The sequence below is a fragment of the Akebia trifoliata genome, chromosome 2, assembly GCF_017979445.1.
Source record: "Akebia trifoliata isolate Shusen 1 chromosome 2, ASM1797944v1, whole genome shotgun sequence".
In the NCBI taxonomy this organism is placed as follows: Eukaryota; Viridiplantae; Streptophyta; class Magnoliopsida; order Ranunculales; family Lardizabalaceae; genus Akebia; species Akebia trifoliata.
In genome coordinates, this window is record NC_141376.1 from 14,113,279 (window position 1) to 14,129,018 (window position 15,740).

The window sequence follows — 15,740 nt, forward strand, 5'->3', positions numbered from 1 at the left end:
AATTTCTCACATTTTATTAAATCGGATCCCTTTTTGAATTGGTGTATAGTTGATCAAGATTCGATAAAATATTAGATTAGAACCTTATCAAATCCTTATCGAAACCAAATCATCGATCTAGACCCGAACTTATCAGGTAAGATTTTGGGTCTAATCCAATCCATTGACCAACCTACTAGGAGGGGTGCAACTTGGGTTAATTTCGTTCGATCCAGCATGAAATCAAAACTGGATCGATATAGGTTAATTTCATTAAATAAGAATCAGAACCAAGCCTAATCGCCATTAGAACCAAATCAAATCGAACTAAGTTCCATTTGGTTGGATTCTATGGATTGTCAATATCCTATAAACTTACTTAGAATTAAAGTATATTTAATGAAAAATAAATAAATAATAAAAATAAAAATAAAAATTCATTTAAAAACGCACTAATTTTTTCATAAAATGTCATTAATCTCTGTCCTAATTCCTAAAATAATTTATAATAAATAAATAAGTATTTATCTACTATATAAGGGATCAGTTCTATACCAGTCTTGAACAAGGAACCGAATCAAATTGATTGATTCTTTATTTTCTTAACCAAAAATCGAATCAAAATTTGTTACAAACCGAATCAAACCAGCCTAAAGTTCTCGGTTCGATTCGGTTCTCGGTTTGAACCGGGTCAAGTTGCACCCCAACCGACTAGTCGCTCTATTATACTAGAGTAATTGCTCAGTCGTGAAACTTTTGAATCTTCAGTCCTTTTAAAAGGATTTTTCCAATCTCAAATGGCGATCAAGACACTCTATCAAACACACGTCCAAAATAAGTGGAGAAACACAGATTTCCTCGCCATTAGTTCTTTTCTTCTAGAGATACGAAATTTTTACACGATTCTCACATATCGACAATTCGTTTGATATAAGAGTCAAACGTCGTTTGACAAAAAGATTCCTTTTTGGCGCGTAAACTTGCTTGCAAGGCGTCGTCGTACAAGAGACAGATAACTGAGAAAACCTCGAAAACAGTGAATAAAAAACTCTGATAAATAGAAATAGAAAATAATAAATAGAAAGAAAGAAAACGAAAAATTAACAGAAACAAATTTTCTCTCTCTAATCTTTTGCTTCCAGATTTCTTGCCATGTCTCTCAGAAGAAGGACCTTAATCAAGGTCATCGTTCTCGGGGATTGTGGGTCCGTACTCTCTCTCTCTCTCTCTCGATCGCAGAAACTTTGTTTCTTGATTTGGTTTTCAAGAATTTTTTTTTTCTCAGTTTCTTCGGATTCTTGTGAATTTCAGGGTGGGAAAGACGTGTTTGCTGAATCAGTATCCCTCAATAAATGATCGATTCTGTGAGGCATGGTTTTGTTCTTCAATTTGTTTCATTTTGATCACTATGATTCTTAGTGACGATCGGTACAATTTTGTAATTTACGTGAAATTTGATTTGAATTTTTATTTTTTGTTGGAGAATTTTATGCTTAATTTACTGTTCTTGAACGTCTGATGCTTCATCCTTTATCGCGATTTTCGTATATGAAAAAAATCTGAAATTTGGATCTTCGTTTTTATTGGGTTTTATTTTTAGCTCCATATATTCCTTTTTTTTTTTTTTTTTTTTTTGTGTCTGTGTGTGTGCCATTTCTTGACGATTTTGTAGTCAGTTCTTTGTCTTTATTTAATAAATTATGATTTTACAATTTATTATACTTTAAGCAGTTCGATTCTGTGAGATATTGTGATGTTCTTCAATTTGTTTCATTTATATCACTTCGATTCTTAGTGACGATCAGTATAATTTTGTAATTTACGCGACATTTAAACTTTTTTTTATTTATTGTTCTTGAGCATCTGATGCTTCTTTCTTTATTGCGATTTTCCTAATTTTTATTTTGAAATTTGGATCTTCGTTTTTATTGGAAGTTTTTTTAGCTCAATAATCCTCTTTTTTTTTCTTGCCATTTCTTGATAAGTTTTGTAGCCAGTTCTTTATCTTTATTTAATTAGTTATTATTTTACAATTTATTTCTTGAATTTATTATACTTTAATCAGTTTGACGATAAACTTATTTGCTGGAAATTTGTAACTTATAGGAATTTTGCCAATTTTTTTCTTCTTCTGTGAAATGCCCCCCACTTCAATTTACTGTTCTTGAGCAGAGATTCTTCTTATTTGTTGCATTTTTCGTATTTTCCTGTCTTTGGAGTTTTCATTTTTCTTGGATTTAGCTCAATGATCCATTTTGTTCCATCTATTGGTAATTTTGATAATTTGATTACCATTTATTTAATTAATTATTGTTTATAAATATTTATTTTTTAGATTTTATTTTTAGAATATTATTGAGGTTTGGTAGTACATTATTCTTGGTCCAAGAGGTTCATGGGAAAGATAATTATGTTGCATGAGAAAGATTATTTGATTTCCATTTATTTAATAATTATTTTTTTTTGCAAGAATTTTTTGATTTTTTGATTTTTTTGGAATATCATTAAGGTTTGGTAGTTCATTATTATTGTTCCAAGAAGTTCATGAGAAAGATTATTTGATTTCCATTTTTTAATTAACTATTGTTTATAAATATATTTTTTTGCAAGAATTATTTATTTTGGAATATTATTGAGATTTGGTAGTATGTCATTCTTGATCCAAGAAGTTCATGATAAAGATACTAATGTTGCATGAGTCAATAATCATAAAAATATTAAGGTTTAAAAGAATCCCTGCATTGATTAGGGGTTCTTGTGGGATGAATGTTGGAACCAAACATAAATTTCACTTATTTACTTTTTCGGATACCATTACTGCATTGTGTTTTGAAGCCGATGAGTTCTTTCTGCAATGTTAGCCTTTAATCAATGGTGATCTAGATATGTACTCAAGAAGTTCAATCAACAGTACAAATCTACAATCGGTGCTGATTTTTTCACGAAGGAAGTTCAAATTGATGACACACTTGTAACTCTGCAAGTGGGTTCTTATTTCCTCAAGAGCATCTGTTTATATATCTACTTGAAGTTTTTCCTATTTGAGAATCTCATTGTGTTTGCTTTTGCTGAAACAATGTTTGTCTGAATCAATAGATTTGGGACACAGCAGGGCAGGAAAGATTTCAAAGTCTTGGTGTTGCATACTATAGAGGGGCAGATTGCTGTGTTCTAGTCTATGATGTGAACGTACTCAAGTCATTTGATACTCTTGATCATTGGCACGAGGAGTTTCTGAAGCAGGTGTGTGATAACTTTTCTTGCTTTCTACTTTGTGGTGCTCTCGAGCTATTTGTATGTGGAGAGTAAACTATGTGCTTTACTTTTTTTTCATCTATAGAAGACCTTAATGAGTGAGTTATGTACTTTACTTTTTCATTTATAGGAGAACTAAATGAGTATGTGCACTAACTCAAAATTTGATGGATTTTTTGAGTAATTGGAAAAATGCTTTGGATAGGGGACCAGCCAATTAAATCGACAAATCAACAAATTAATCGGCAAATCGTCCCTCCCATTCAACCTCAAGATCCTATCTTCTTCAACCTTGAAATCTCAGAAACAAGATAGGGTTTTTGCTTTAGGGAGGTTTAAGTTGATGGGTTTTTGGAAGAAACCCAAAAACATAATTTGTATGATCCTCAAAATTTTCTGAAACTTTTCCAGATTTATCTGAAATTAAACAGAACTGACCCCTCCGAATAACTGCCGAGTCCAAACTTGTTTACTATTATGAACACTTGTACTTTAAAATTCAGAGAGAAAAATTGTGTATTTTATGATTGTATATATGTATCCTCACCTTTTTTATTATGACAGTAATTTTACCACAGTTCTCTAGCTATAAGGATTTATGACCATTTGACATAAGAGTAGCGTTCAATGGCCAACAGTTTGGCAAACATTTTGGCAAACACATTTTTCAAAACATGGGTTAGAGGTCTTGGAATGGGCTGATTTTTGGTGAGGATGATCTCTATGGTGAGGAGATCATCATCACCAAAAATTAGCCCATTCCAAAACTTCTAACCTCATCAAAAATGGTTTACAAAAAATGGACGGTTCACGATTTTTCAACTTGTAAAATGGGGTTAGAAGTTTTGGAATGAGCTGATTTTTGGTGAGGATGATCTCCTCACCGTAGAGATCATCCTCACCAAAAATCAGCCCATTCCAAGACCTCTAACCCATGTTTTGAAAAAGTGTTTGCCAAAATGTTTGCCAAACTGTTGGCCACGGATAGGGACCCTTGACATAATTGTGGAAAAAGTAAGTTGAAAATTCCAAGAACAAATCGAAAGAATCCCCACCCCAAGTCTTTATGCACGTTCACTATGGCAAAATCAAACAAATTTTTCGTGAGGCTTTACAAGAGTTCAAATCCAAAGAAAACAGAAGAAAGAGAATCATCTTAATCTGTGCTACTTTGACATTTGATATGTTTGTCTTTGGTGAAAGTGGATTGTGTCAACTGCCCTATGTTTATTAATTTGACATTTTATAGCCAGTTTGTTTTCTTTTGAAATCTTGATTAAGTCTTTCACTCTTAGACTTGGGTGTCTTCCTGGCTGACAGATCACTGAATATTGTATTATATGAATAATACGATATGTCTATAAAGCTCATGTCATGCCAAACTTGTCCAAAAGAAAAAAAAAAGGTCCTTGCATTTTGCCTACTTCAGTTCTTTCTCTTACATATTTTGTCAGTTAATTAGGAATTAAGCTTGATTGCTGGTTTTTACCGAGTTTTTTCTCCAACCCTTATATGGTGGTCTAATTCTGTTTGATATTATAGGCAACTGAAATGGAGAAGAAAGATAAGAAGAAAGGAAGAGAGGGAGAGCGGGACAAAGAAAAAGAAAAAGTAAGTGTTCTTTCTAATCCCCAATTTCAAGTTTGAAACTCTATAAATGTCCTCAATGGGCTATAGAAACAAGAAAGAAAGGAACACCCCCAATATAAACCATATGTTCCATTCAAAAAATCAGCAGCAGTGAAGACTTCTCCCGCAGATTTTGTGTTGGCTAATTGAACCTTGTTCCTCCATTCAATTTTTGCTTGAGTTCTGCCGTCTGTTATTGAAAGTGTGTCCATGTCCACTTTCATTATCTCAATCCTCCGTTTTTGGGTCCTCCACTCATTCTTGTATAACCTTCAATTTTATAGGTATGATAAAGAAGTGTCACAAATATCATCAAGAACCCTTGTATATTTTGTGAGATTTTCAGAATGTGATAACTTTAATTTCTAGTGAAAAAACTACACACATCTTAAATTGCAGTCAGACCTTTGCCTAACTGGGACCCGTTGTATGTCAAATAAAAAAACTTTCTATATGTTTGTGAGATTTTCATAAAGTAATAGAATTTAGTTTCGTGGAGTTTTCTATGCTAACTCTTCACCTTGCCTGGATGCTTAGCACCTAAGAGAGGGCCTAGGTGGATGCTATGACAAAAACAGTGGCCTAAGCATGCCTAGGCTCTTGGTCCTTATTTTTTGAATTAACGATGTTATTGTTAACTCCGCCAATATAGTGTTCTTTTGCACTATATTGCTGGTCCTTAGCCCAGATAAAGGAGGGTTATGTCAGGTTATCTACTTTGTTTAGAAAACTTTGCAATCTCCCAACATGAACCTGATCTTTTGTTTCATCCAGTTCATGTGAGGGCTTTCCCCAGGGGTGGCTATTTTTTGTTGTTGTTAATCTTGTTTCTTTTTTCTATTTTGCTCTCTGATTTTAGTGTACATATTGCTTCTGTGATAATCATCAGAAGGTTACGATTTGAGTGCTTTCTAAAGCGTGGTTTAATATAGTAGTCGTAGGGTAATGTAAGCACCATTATAACAGTAATGCATGGTACCCATTACATATTATGTTAAATGAAGCCCAAATGTTACATGCCCATTTTATTAGCTTGTTTTGAAAATCAAGGCCGCTGTAACAGTGTTATTTTGTCTGTCTTGAAAAAAACTGTTTTAAATTCAAAATAGGCATTATTTTGTTTGTTGCTTTTAGTTTAAAATTCAAATTCTTTTTTTAACATCCATAATTTTACATGCTATTTAACATTATCAATTGGGTCTTACCTACATATCCGAGTGCCTTTAAAATAGTATTGACTTCGATGCCAACGAAACATTACTGTTATAATGGACCCCTTAAGCTTTAGTTTAAAGTCTACATTTTTAGGTTCTATAACTTTGGAATCTATCAATAAATATATATTTTTATAGTATTACTTTATTTATTTTTTACTATTTCCAACTCTGCCTATGTAGTTTATTGTACGCTACATGGTCGGTCTCAAGCTCAGATATAGCAGATGGGTCATGTTTGGTTAGCAGCTCCCCTAACATGAATCTTAATAAAACATTGTCCAGGCAGGATTGAATGGAGGAAGAATGTATTTGGCTTTTTTTTATTTTTTTATTTAAATTTGAGAATTGGGATAAAAAATAACATTGTCCATGTTAAATACAAAAATAAAGAATATAAAATGAATATAATTTAGTATGAATATAGTAACACAATTAAGTACATGTTTGAAAAAGTTGACTTGTTTAAGAGCATGTGAAGAGGAGACAAATAAGTTCTCAGTAACAATTTATTTGCATAAAGGAATGAATTACTGAGTATGTTGAATGTAATTTAGTATTGATACCATCGGAGAGGAATGATACACCTGCCACCTGACCTCACTCACTGTTGGCTTAAACTTCTTCACCTCATCATTTTTTTATAGATTGTTTCTCTGATCTCATTTTAAGGCTGTATGATACATTCATAAGTTTTGGGTATGTGTGGCTGAAGCATTACAATTTGGGTGCATTATATACAAATTGTTTTTCCCCATTTGTTCTAGATGTCACCTTTAATTAGCCTCTATTGTACTCCAGGCACATTCCTCTGAACCAAAAGAATTTCCATTTATTTTACTTGGAAACAAGGTTGACATAGACGGCGGAAACAGCCGTGTGGTAAGGATCAGTACTACCTCCAAAAAATTCTGGAATCTGTATTAGGTTCTAAATTTTTCTATGTTTGCACAGGTTTCTGAGAAGAAAGCGAAAGAATGGTGTGCATCCAAGGGAAACATACCTTACTTTGAGACCTCAGCAAAAGAGGATTTCAATATTGATGCTGCATTCCTATGTATTGCAAAGACTGCTCTTTCTAATAATCAAGGGCATGATATGTAAGTACACCTTGAGAGATACTTTTGGCTTCATTTCAAATCGTTTGTCTTAAATATTTTAGTTTATGCTATGTTGAAATTATAAACCTTCTTCATGGACACCTTTTTGATTATTGAGATGCGTTTATGAATTTTTGTTGTTGTTGTTTAATTTTAGTTTGCTAGATCAACTGACAAGACACTTCAAATTGCAGATTCTTCCATGCCATACCAGAGGCAGTTGTAGAAACTGAGCAAAGAAGAGGAGGTTGTGCATGTTGAAATCATTTGCCGACTCAAAGAGTTGGTAGGCTAATCTCCATCTTTGTTCTTTTTTTTCGATTAATCATTTTTTCATACCTACCACATGTATACTAAGTCAGAGTCATTCAGAATGTAAGGGGTAACTCTTATATTTTTAGGAAGATACATAGTTTTGATGAAGGTGAACTTGAATCCAACATAGGAAAAGACACCCAACTTTGATTGTTTCAGCAGCTAGTTTGATTGTAAATGAATACTTCCACATATGTTTCATCATGAAATGCAGGTTACTGGCCATATTACTTTGACACATCATGGCCAATTTTTCCTAAATAAAGAGAGCTCATGATTCAAAATTTTGTTCTGTTTTTAAATATTTTGGTAGAACGTTTGAGCTTTGGTCAAGACATGAATGAAAACTATTGAGTATTATTAAATAAAACAAGCAATGACCTTACTTAAACAAAGGTAGAAGAATGGCTGAATTATAAATGTCAATCACCGCACCAGTAATCTTTGTTCAATTATCATTTTGTTGCATATTTCCGATCTACAAAATGATGATGATCACGTAATCCAATGAAAAGTTTATGGAAATATTCAAGTAGATACATTGCTTGAAGGAATTCTTCAAAGTGAAGAAATATTTCGAAAATTAATTGACTTAAAGAGTATAGAAATTTGTACAGAATCATATATTGTAAATAAAATATATGTTTATTACATATTTTTGTCATTATTTATGGAATTTGGTTTTATACGATTGATAAAGGGAGCTACTATGGCCACACCAATTCCTATAAAAGCACCTAGAAAGTGCACATGGTTGGTGTTGCGTTAGTAAAAATTGGTGTGTCAATTGCAACTCTCTTGATAAATAAAGCAAAGCCTTTCCCTAAAGATTGAAGATATTGAGCATGATGAATTTGAGGGGGGGAAACAAATCGAGGTTTTTGGCAAAAGTTTGAAGACGGGGTATTTTGATCCTGTTAGTCACATATAAAAGACCATAGTCAAGGGGTTTGTCTTCAGTTTGAAAATAGGGTTTTATCTAATAATCAGAATCCCTGAGGGGTATGCCTAAATTACCCAAATTAAAAGTCTTTTCTCTAATATACTCGACCTTTCGATTTGTTACCAAATGACCGAAATACCCTTCTTAACAAAGTATCTTCTGTTTCAGCACACGAGGACCACAGGTTTTCTAGAACACAAGAACCTTAAGCAATAAGCAGATATATTTTCTACTACAATACAATACAAACATAATATTTGTAGCAACTATGTAAAAATCCAAACTTAATGAACCCCATGACTGATCCTTCACTTTATGCCCCATCATTGACTGAAAAGATGAGTCCACCATATGATATAATTTTCAAAGTAGGGTCCACCTAAAAGTTATATACTGATTGGAGTGACAAGATTGGTACTAATAGGCTGGTTTTTATTGTTAAAAGATCATGTATAATTTTTGAGTAATGATTTTCTGACGGCCCCCTCTGACACAAACCCCCATCACATAATCGTAGATCATTTGCCTTGGGATATGTATAATTATAAATATTTTCTATGTATCTCGAGGCAAATGATCTATGATTTTGTGATGGGGCATATGAAAAAGGGGGAGGAAGTTTTATTATCATGACTCATAATGTTTTAGAGTTAATGATAAATGTATGTAGTTTGTATGCAGTTGGTGTGGCAAAGGCACAAGACCATAGATGTTTTTCTTTGGGATATATAAGGAAAAAAGGTCTATGGCTTAGTGTCTTTGCCACGTACAGACAACACATGTATCAATGAGTTGTTTTTGAATGAAGAGGCTCAGAAGCTTATAAGGAGAGAGATAAGATAATGATTGTCCGATGTGGGGTTAAATTAAACACAACATGCCCTCGCACGTGTGAGCCAGACTGTGCTAAAGCACTCTCTAATACATGATAAATTTGGGGGTTCAACTCAAAACCAATTGATAATGAGTAGAGAGGCTCATGAGCTTATAAGGAGAGAAACAAGACAATGAGTGTCCGATGTGGGACTAAACTAAATTCAAAACATTTCAATTCTAAAATGGTGGAATCAGAATTGGCGCTTCTAAGAATCAAGGGTGTCTATGGATTCAAATTCTCGAAAAACAAATACAAAAAGTACCTCACATGATAATATAATTCCATCTCTTTATATGCGAGACATTATTCATTCCAAAATATGAGAAAATGCCTTTGAATCATTAGAAACTTTTCTTAAGAGTACAATGTGTCTATGAAAGCATTAAGAATATAATTACAATTTATTTTAGTAAGTTCATGTTTTTGTCAAAAGAAACCGTTTTTGAATATTTGTAAGTACCCATTTGAAAGAGCCAAAATGGTTCCCATTTTAAGTAATTAGGTATGGTAGAAGGGAATCCAAATAAATGGGTAGTTGGGTACCCATTGACATCGACATAGTAACAAAGTTTGGATTTGATAAGTGATAATTATTTGGTTGTGCTTCAATTTGCTTAATTTGAAAATGTTGATTTAAAAATCAAGAAAAATTAAAAAAAAAAAAAATTTAATATATATTTTATAATGGGGGGTGTTTGAATTTACTTTGGACTTAAGGGGAGCAGATGAGTCGAAACCAAGGCATATGGGTTCCTCCCCTGGGTACATGCAACACTTGCACATCACACGCACTAGGTAAATGAGGGAGCACTCTCACAAGTGGTCATGAGAAAATATCGCTCATAATAGGTATCGAACACATAACCTACATACTCTCACCCATTTATTGGATTCGAAATTGCCATTGAACCACCTCTCGGGGTTGAAAATGTACAAATGATATTTTAGGGTTTCTTATTAAACGCATCTACAAGCTCCTATAAAATCTCTTCTTATACTTGAGAGTTGAATGTTTTGAAGAAAATAAAATTTGGAGGGTGTAGAGGGTAAACACGTTACCTTATCCTACGATTAATTGATCAGTCGTAAATTAATTCATTGATTTGCTGATATAATTGGATGGTCTTTGATTTGGAGAATTTTACAAATTTTTGAAATTTTTTTGGAGAAATTTGTCACTGTATGCCCATTGACTGATTGATACCCTACGTTGTGTTTCAGTAAAAGTGTATTGGACGGTCAATCTGAGAATTACAAATTTTTTATCTATATAAGAATACATAGAAACTCATCCCTATCCTTAATTTCCAAACTTTATTTTCTCGAAGTTCATTTAGAATTTCGCCTAACTCTCTAATGGCTCTCTCTGCAACGACTAGTTATTCCTCTCTCTGCCGTCCAGTTAGAAACTCGATCTCTTTACCTAAGTCGTCATCCTCGATATCTTTTCTATCTTTTTCTACAAATCTCAATCGCAGAAAACCCATCTCGATTCGATCAAGTTCAGTTACTGGTACTCTCTCAGATTCTCTCTTTAATTTTTTTTTTACTGGTAGGGTTTCTTATTTTATTTCAGAAATAATTAAATTTTCATTTTTTCTGAATGTTTTTGGCATTAAATATGTATTTGATTTGATTATTATTGAACACATGTTGCAATTCTTTATGGTTTAACAAATTGGATGCTAATTGAGGGAATCTGTTGTTTATTTTATGGTAGAATTAGTTCTTATAAATCTCTGATATTTAATTGATATATTAGGGATGTTTTTGACTGTGTTATGGGGCTTAGAATCATAGATATTGAGATGGGTGGAAGATAACTTAGGTAACTTTGGACTATTTTGCATCCTCATTTTGTAATTGATGCACATATGGTTTCACAAATTTTCTTTGAATTCTCAGTTTGAACATGAAGGCCAATCCAGCAACATAACCCTATCAATTATTGGATTTTCTAGATGTTGGGTACTAAAAAATGCTTGTACTTTATCAGACCAACACTAGTAATTCATCAAATTAGTCAGGAGTTCTAGTAATAATTCTTCGAAGTTCAAACCAGTAATTATGGGACCAAAGCTGCACTCTACCATACACGTGGCCCATATCAATAAATCATTTGAATGAATGATCGTAACTATGTGAGTTATTTAATGGAAGTTAGAATATAATGCGATGGTCTAGAAACAAAAGCAAAAGCAAATGATTGAATGGTTAGGTTCATAGATGGGGTTGATGTTTGTCTTAGAAGACACATTTGCAGTGGGACTTAGATTGCTGGGTCTCAACCCTTCTTAGTATACCCTCATATTGTTTCTCTTTGAGTGTTTTTCTTATAGATTTCACATATTCACTTTGTCTTGGCCTTAAAATGGTTAGCTTTGTAAAAAGATTTGGTAAGTACTCTCTGAACTTATCATCCTGACAACAAAAAAAAACCAGTCCATTTTGAAATTCATTGTTGTATGAGAAACTGGAGACCCAATATTTTAGATGATTAAGATGACGGTGATGAGAAGTATCAGAGTGGATTGATTTTTGGAGTTGTTCATCATTGTGGTGATTGGGAATTTATTCAATAGTATTATGGTTTTTTTACTTGAATGCATAGTCAATGATGATGAGTAGTGTCAAAATGGATTAGTTTTTGGTGATATCATTATCATGGTGGGGACAACTTGAAAGTATTGTATTGTGGTGTTACTATGCTCATAAGGAATTACTTTAATCTTTCAGCGGCTCCAACCTCTGGAGGGCTTACACCAGCAATTGCATTGACTGACAATGCACTAAAGCATTTGAACAAGATGAGGTCTGAACGGAATGAAGATTTATGTTTAAGAATTGGAGTTAAGCAAGGTGGATGTTCTGGCATGTCTTACATAATGGATTTTGAGAACAGAGCAAATGCGAGACCAGATGACTCTGTCATTGAGTACAATGGTTTTGTGATTGGTAAGTCTCTCTCTATACTATTTTTCATTCCTAATATACTTGTTACGTTGCTTAAGTGTCAAGGAAGAATTGTATCAATCAAATAGTATACCTTTTTCATCTGAACTTCTTGTCAAGGAGGAAGGGGACCCCCAAATTTTAAATTTATATGCACATTTGCCAAAGCCAATTTAATTTAGATAACTAACTTTAGAAATCTGTACGTACCACATTCAAATAAGATAATCCAAAAGTGGTAAGGTTGAACTTATTTTCTTACTAATATTTGATTTTAGAAACTCAATTCCCCAAGCCAAAGAAAAAATGAGTCAGAAGCCACCTAGGCATTTGATACTTGAAAAATAGTATGGAGGTACTCCATTATACATAAAAATTGTTTAACCTTAGAAGTGTTGGTGATGTCTGTCATTGACTTCAATATCCCATAACACAAGATGACTACAAATGTCCATCTATTGTATTAAGACTTCCCTGCAAGCTTAAAAGTGGAACTTCAGTAGTGTGTCAGATAGAGATGTTCATCTACCAAAAGTGCTTTTTTGGCGAAAATGTTTACTAACCATTATGAGGGAAAAAAATATATATGTTTGCTAACTATTGTTCTTGAAGTATGTGATTAACTTGACTTTCAATTTTTTCCATCGGACTTCTAATTGTAATGATGTAATCTGCATACTGGTGTAGGACAATGATACCTGATGTCTCCTTGAGAAATACTTAGAGTAATAAATTTGCGCCTTCACATTTCAAAACTTCATAGAAGCTTTTGGACCAAGATTCTGCTCATTTTGAACTATTTCATCCTCTTCGGACCAATGACATCAATTGTGTAACATAATTCTGGTCTACAATTAATCTGGGATTCTTCAGTGAGTGGTTTTTATGTCCAATAGGTGGAGCACTGATTAATCACTCTAGATTGACACAATCCTATACTTCTCATGATAGATGATAGTTTTTTTTTGTGTGTGTTGGGGGTGGAGGGGTGGGGTGGGGTGGGGTGGGGTGGGAGTGTCCAAGAATGTTCAGGATTCTCAACATAACTCCCCCTTGGTTTAACACTCTAATCTTGCCCCTGAAGGGCTAATGTGACCAATGCAGACCATCGATGATGTAGGGTAGAACACCACAATCCTACAGTTTATGTTAAAAATCTAGTTCTAGGGTGAAATCCCAAGAAGTAGGAGTGATGAGGAATATCTATGTTAAGCAAAATAGTCTAGAAACTTCAATCTAAGTTTAAGATTGATGGAAATCAATCGCAAATACTAAAATTAAGAACCAACATCGGGTTCTTATGCTCAAAAAGAAAAAAAAAACAAAGAAAGGGAAGAAAAGTCTATGTTTTTTTTTTATTAATCAATCTTCAAAAAAACTAACTTACTGAATTTGTTTATTGCAGCTCTTATATAGATAACTACATAAAAACTTAGAAACCTTCTAAAATATTAAAAAGTAACTTCTTAATTTATCTATAACATATAACTAACCTTCTAATCCTATTAGAACTCAATTTTGACATATAAAAGGACTTCTAATTATAACTTAAAGAATAAAAATGAATTTTAGAAAAGTAAACATAAAACAAATTAGAAACTAACTAGGAAAAGAAACTTTCTAAAATTGAAATAGAAACTAAGTAGGACTACTTAAGCAACTTAAAAAATAGAACTCAATAAAAGAAATAGTCCTAAGAGAAATTGGACTAGGTCTTGTGGACCGGTCAAAGATTGGATCGAGTTGATTCGGTCAAACTGATTTGACTCAGTCAATGCTGCTGATTTCTTTCTTTGACGCATCTTAACTCGATCATAGGCATTGAGATAAGTGTCGATAAGCTTGTTTACATCAATCGATCTGCCAGATGACCTTTTGAGTCGGTCTTGTGGATGGCACTATTGTGTGACGCATGCCCCCATACAGTTGCATGTCCCATTCCCACCTAAAAACAAAACCATAAAAAAGAGCCTTTTTAAAATTTATTTACAGTCGAAGATCCGTTGAACTGTTGAAGAAAATCCCCACTTACTCCTCTTTCCCCTTGAAAATGTGTTTGTTTCTTCCTTTCCTTAAGCCCCAACAAACCACAAACGAGAGTATAAACCAACTGATTTGACCATGGTGGGTAAGTGTATTGGCCTTCTAAGAGCAAAATACTTCCACCACTCTCCTAGTCCTGTCCTAAAATAAATGTCACGGAGGCCCCAAAAAAAAAAAAAAAAAATTGAAAAATGGTAAATCACATCCCTTTTCTCCAATTTGATAGCATGTTAATTAACATCTAGAAATCCATGTAGTCAGCTTTGTTGGGTAACTATATGATAGGACCCATTTCAAGTAAATTGGAAATGTAATAGAAGTTTCCTCTTTAATGTTTTTCATTTATTTTCACTTTTTGACTGCAGTATGTGATCCCAAGAGCCTCCTTTTCCTATATGGGATGCAATTGGACTTCAGTGATGCGCTCATTGGTGGAGGTTTCTCCTTCAAGAACCCCAATGCGACACAGACATGCGGTTGTGGTAAATCCTTCACTGCTGAAATGTAATATCTTACGATCATACACAGAACAATAAATGATATGAAGCTAAGAATAATATATTTTTATAATCATAAATTAAATTTGTATGATCAGAGTAATGGTCATTCAACTGTTTGGTTGTGGTCAAAGTTCATCATTCACTTTAGAACCTATTCATTAACTTTTCTGATCTTCATACATTGTATAGTCCTGATATTTATCTTACTGCCATGGCTTCTGCTTGCATATACATACACCCATGGGGGGTGAGGGGGGGTGAGTTTTTTTTTTTTTTTTCTTTCATTAGCACCCTCAACTGTATTATTGGATTGCCATCTTGTTCTTTTTTTTTTGGTATTACTTTTTATTCTGAAGTAAAGGAAATATATAAATTTTTACCTTCAATATATATATATATATATATATATATATATATATATATTATATATATATATAAATTCAAGAAAAAAAAATGAAAATTTAGTTTTTTTTTTCTTATATATATATGGAAGGAATCACTATTAAGTATTTGTTATTATTTCTTACATTAAAGTTTACTAGAACCTCCATCTTCTCTCTCAAATCTCTATATCTCTCCCATACAAACTAAGACACTCATTTTATCTTTTTTTATAAACAACTTAAAAAGCTAGAAGGAGATTTGACTGGGTTTGGAACAACGAGATTCAAGAGGGCATTCTTATGAAGGAAAATTAAATATTTGAATTAATTAAAAATAATTTTAATTGATCTTTTTCTCTCATCTGTTTTTAATCTATATATCATCATTTAAACCTCACATAATCAATTTATTTATTTTCTCTTTTTTTGATAATTTTTTTAAATCGATAAAAGAAGAGTTTTTAATCATATTTTCAATTTAGTTCTATGTTTTTGTTAGTGTTTGAATTTAATTAGTTATATTATCCATTGAAAATGATATGCTATTAAA

The 15,740-nt window shown here is 32.8% G+C and overlaps 2 protein-coding genes across 3 annotated transcripts; both read left to right on the forward strand.

Moving 5' to 3' along the window:
- Positions 1-985: 985 nt before the first annotated feature.
- LOC147409702 (ras-related protein Rab7-like) lies at positions 986-7,981 on the forward strand. 2 transcript variants are annotated; one of them, XM_086431664.1, is made up of 8 exons: positions 992-1,184; positions 1,291-1,317; positions 2,863-2,962; positions 3,076-3,222; positions 4,777-4,845; positions 6,879-6,959; positions 7,032-7,177; positions 7,372-7,961. In XM_086431664.1, the coding sequence occupies exons 1-8, from the start codon at positions 1,132-1,134 to the stop codon at positions 7,436-7,438; spliced, it is 690 nt and encodes a 229-aa protein (XP_086287790.1). In that variant the 5' UTR covers positions 992-1,131; the 3' UTR covers positions 7,439-7,961. The 2 variants fall into 2 exon arrangements, with proteins under 2 accessions (XP_086287793.1, XP_086287790.1); XM_086431667.1 differs by lacking the exon at positions 6,879-6,959 and having other exon boundaries at positions 986-1,184; positions 7,372-7,981.
- A 2,628-nt stretch (positions 7,982-10,609) lies between these two features.
- Positions 10,610-14,937, forward strand: CPISCA (chloroplast-localized ISCA-like protein). The gene is made up of 3 exons (XM_086431671.1): positions 10,610-10,825; positions 12,049-12,267; positions 14,673-14,937. The coding sequence occupies exons 1-3, from the start codon at positions 10,669-10,671 to the stop codon at positions 14,813-14,815; spliced, it is 519 nt and encodes a 172-aa protein (XP_086287797.1). The 5' UTR covers positions 10,610-10,668; the 3' UTR covers positions 14,816-14,937.
- Positions 14,938-15,740: the final 803 nt, after the last annotated feature.

Coding starts and splice junctions, on each gene's coding strand:
- LOC147409702 (XM_086431664.1), top strand. CDS start 1,132: ATGTCTCTCAGAAGAAGGACCTTAATCAAGGTCATCGTTCTCGGGGAT. Junction 6,960..7,031: donor ACGGCGGAAACAGCCGTGTG/GTAAGGATCAGT, acceptor ATGTTTGCACAG/GTTTCTGAGAAGAAAGCGAA. Junction 7,178..7,371: donor AATAATCAAGGGCATGATAT/GTAAGTACACCT, acceptor TTCAAATTGCAG/ATTCTTCCATGCCATACCAG.
- CPISCA (XM_086431671.1), top strand. CDS start 10,669: ATGGCTCTCTCTGCAACGACTAGTTATTCCTCTCTCTGCCGTCCAGTT. Junction 10,826..12,048: donor TCGATCAAGTTCAGTTACTG/GTACTCTCTCAG, acceptor TTAATCTTTCAG/CGGCTCCAACCTCTGGAGGG. Junction 12,268..14,672: donor GTACAATGGTTTTGTGATTG/GTAAGTCTCTCT, acceptor TTTTGACTGCAG/TATGTGATCCCAAGAGCCTC.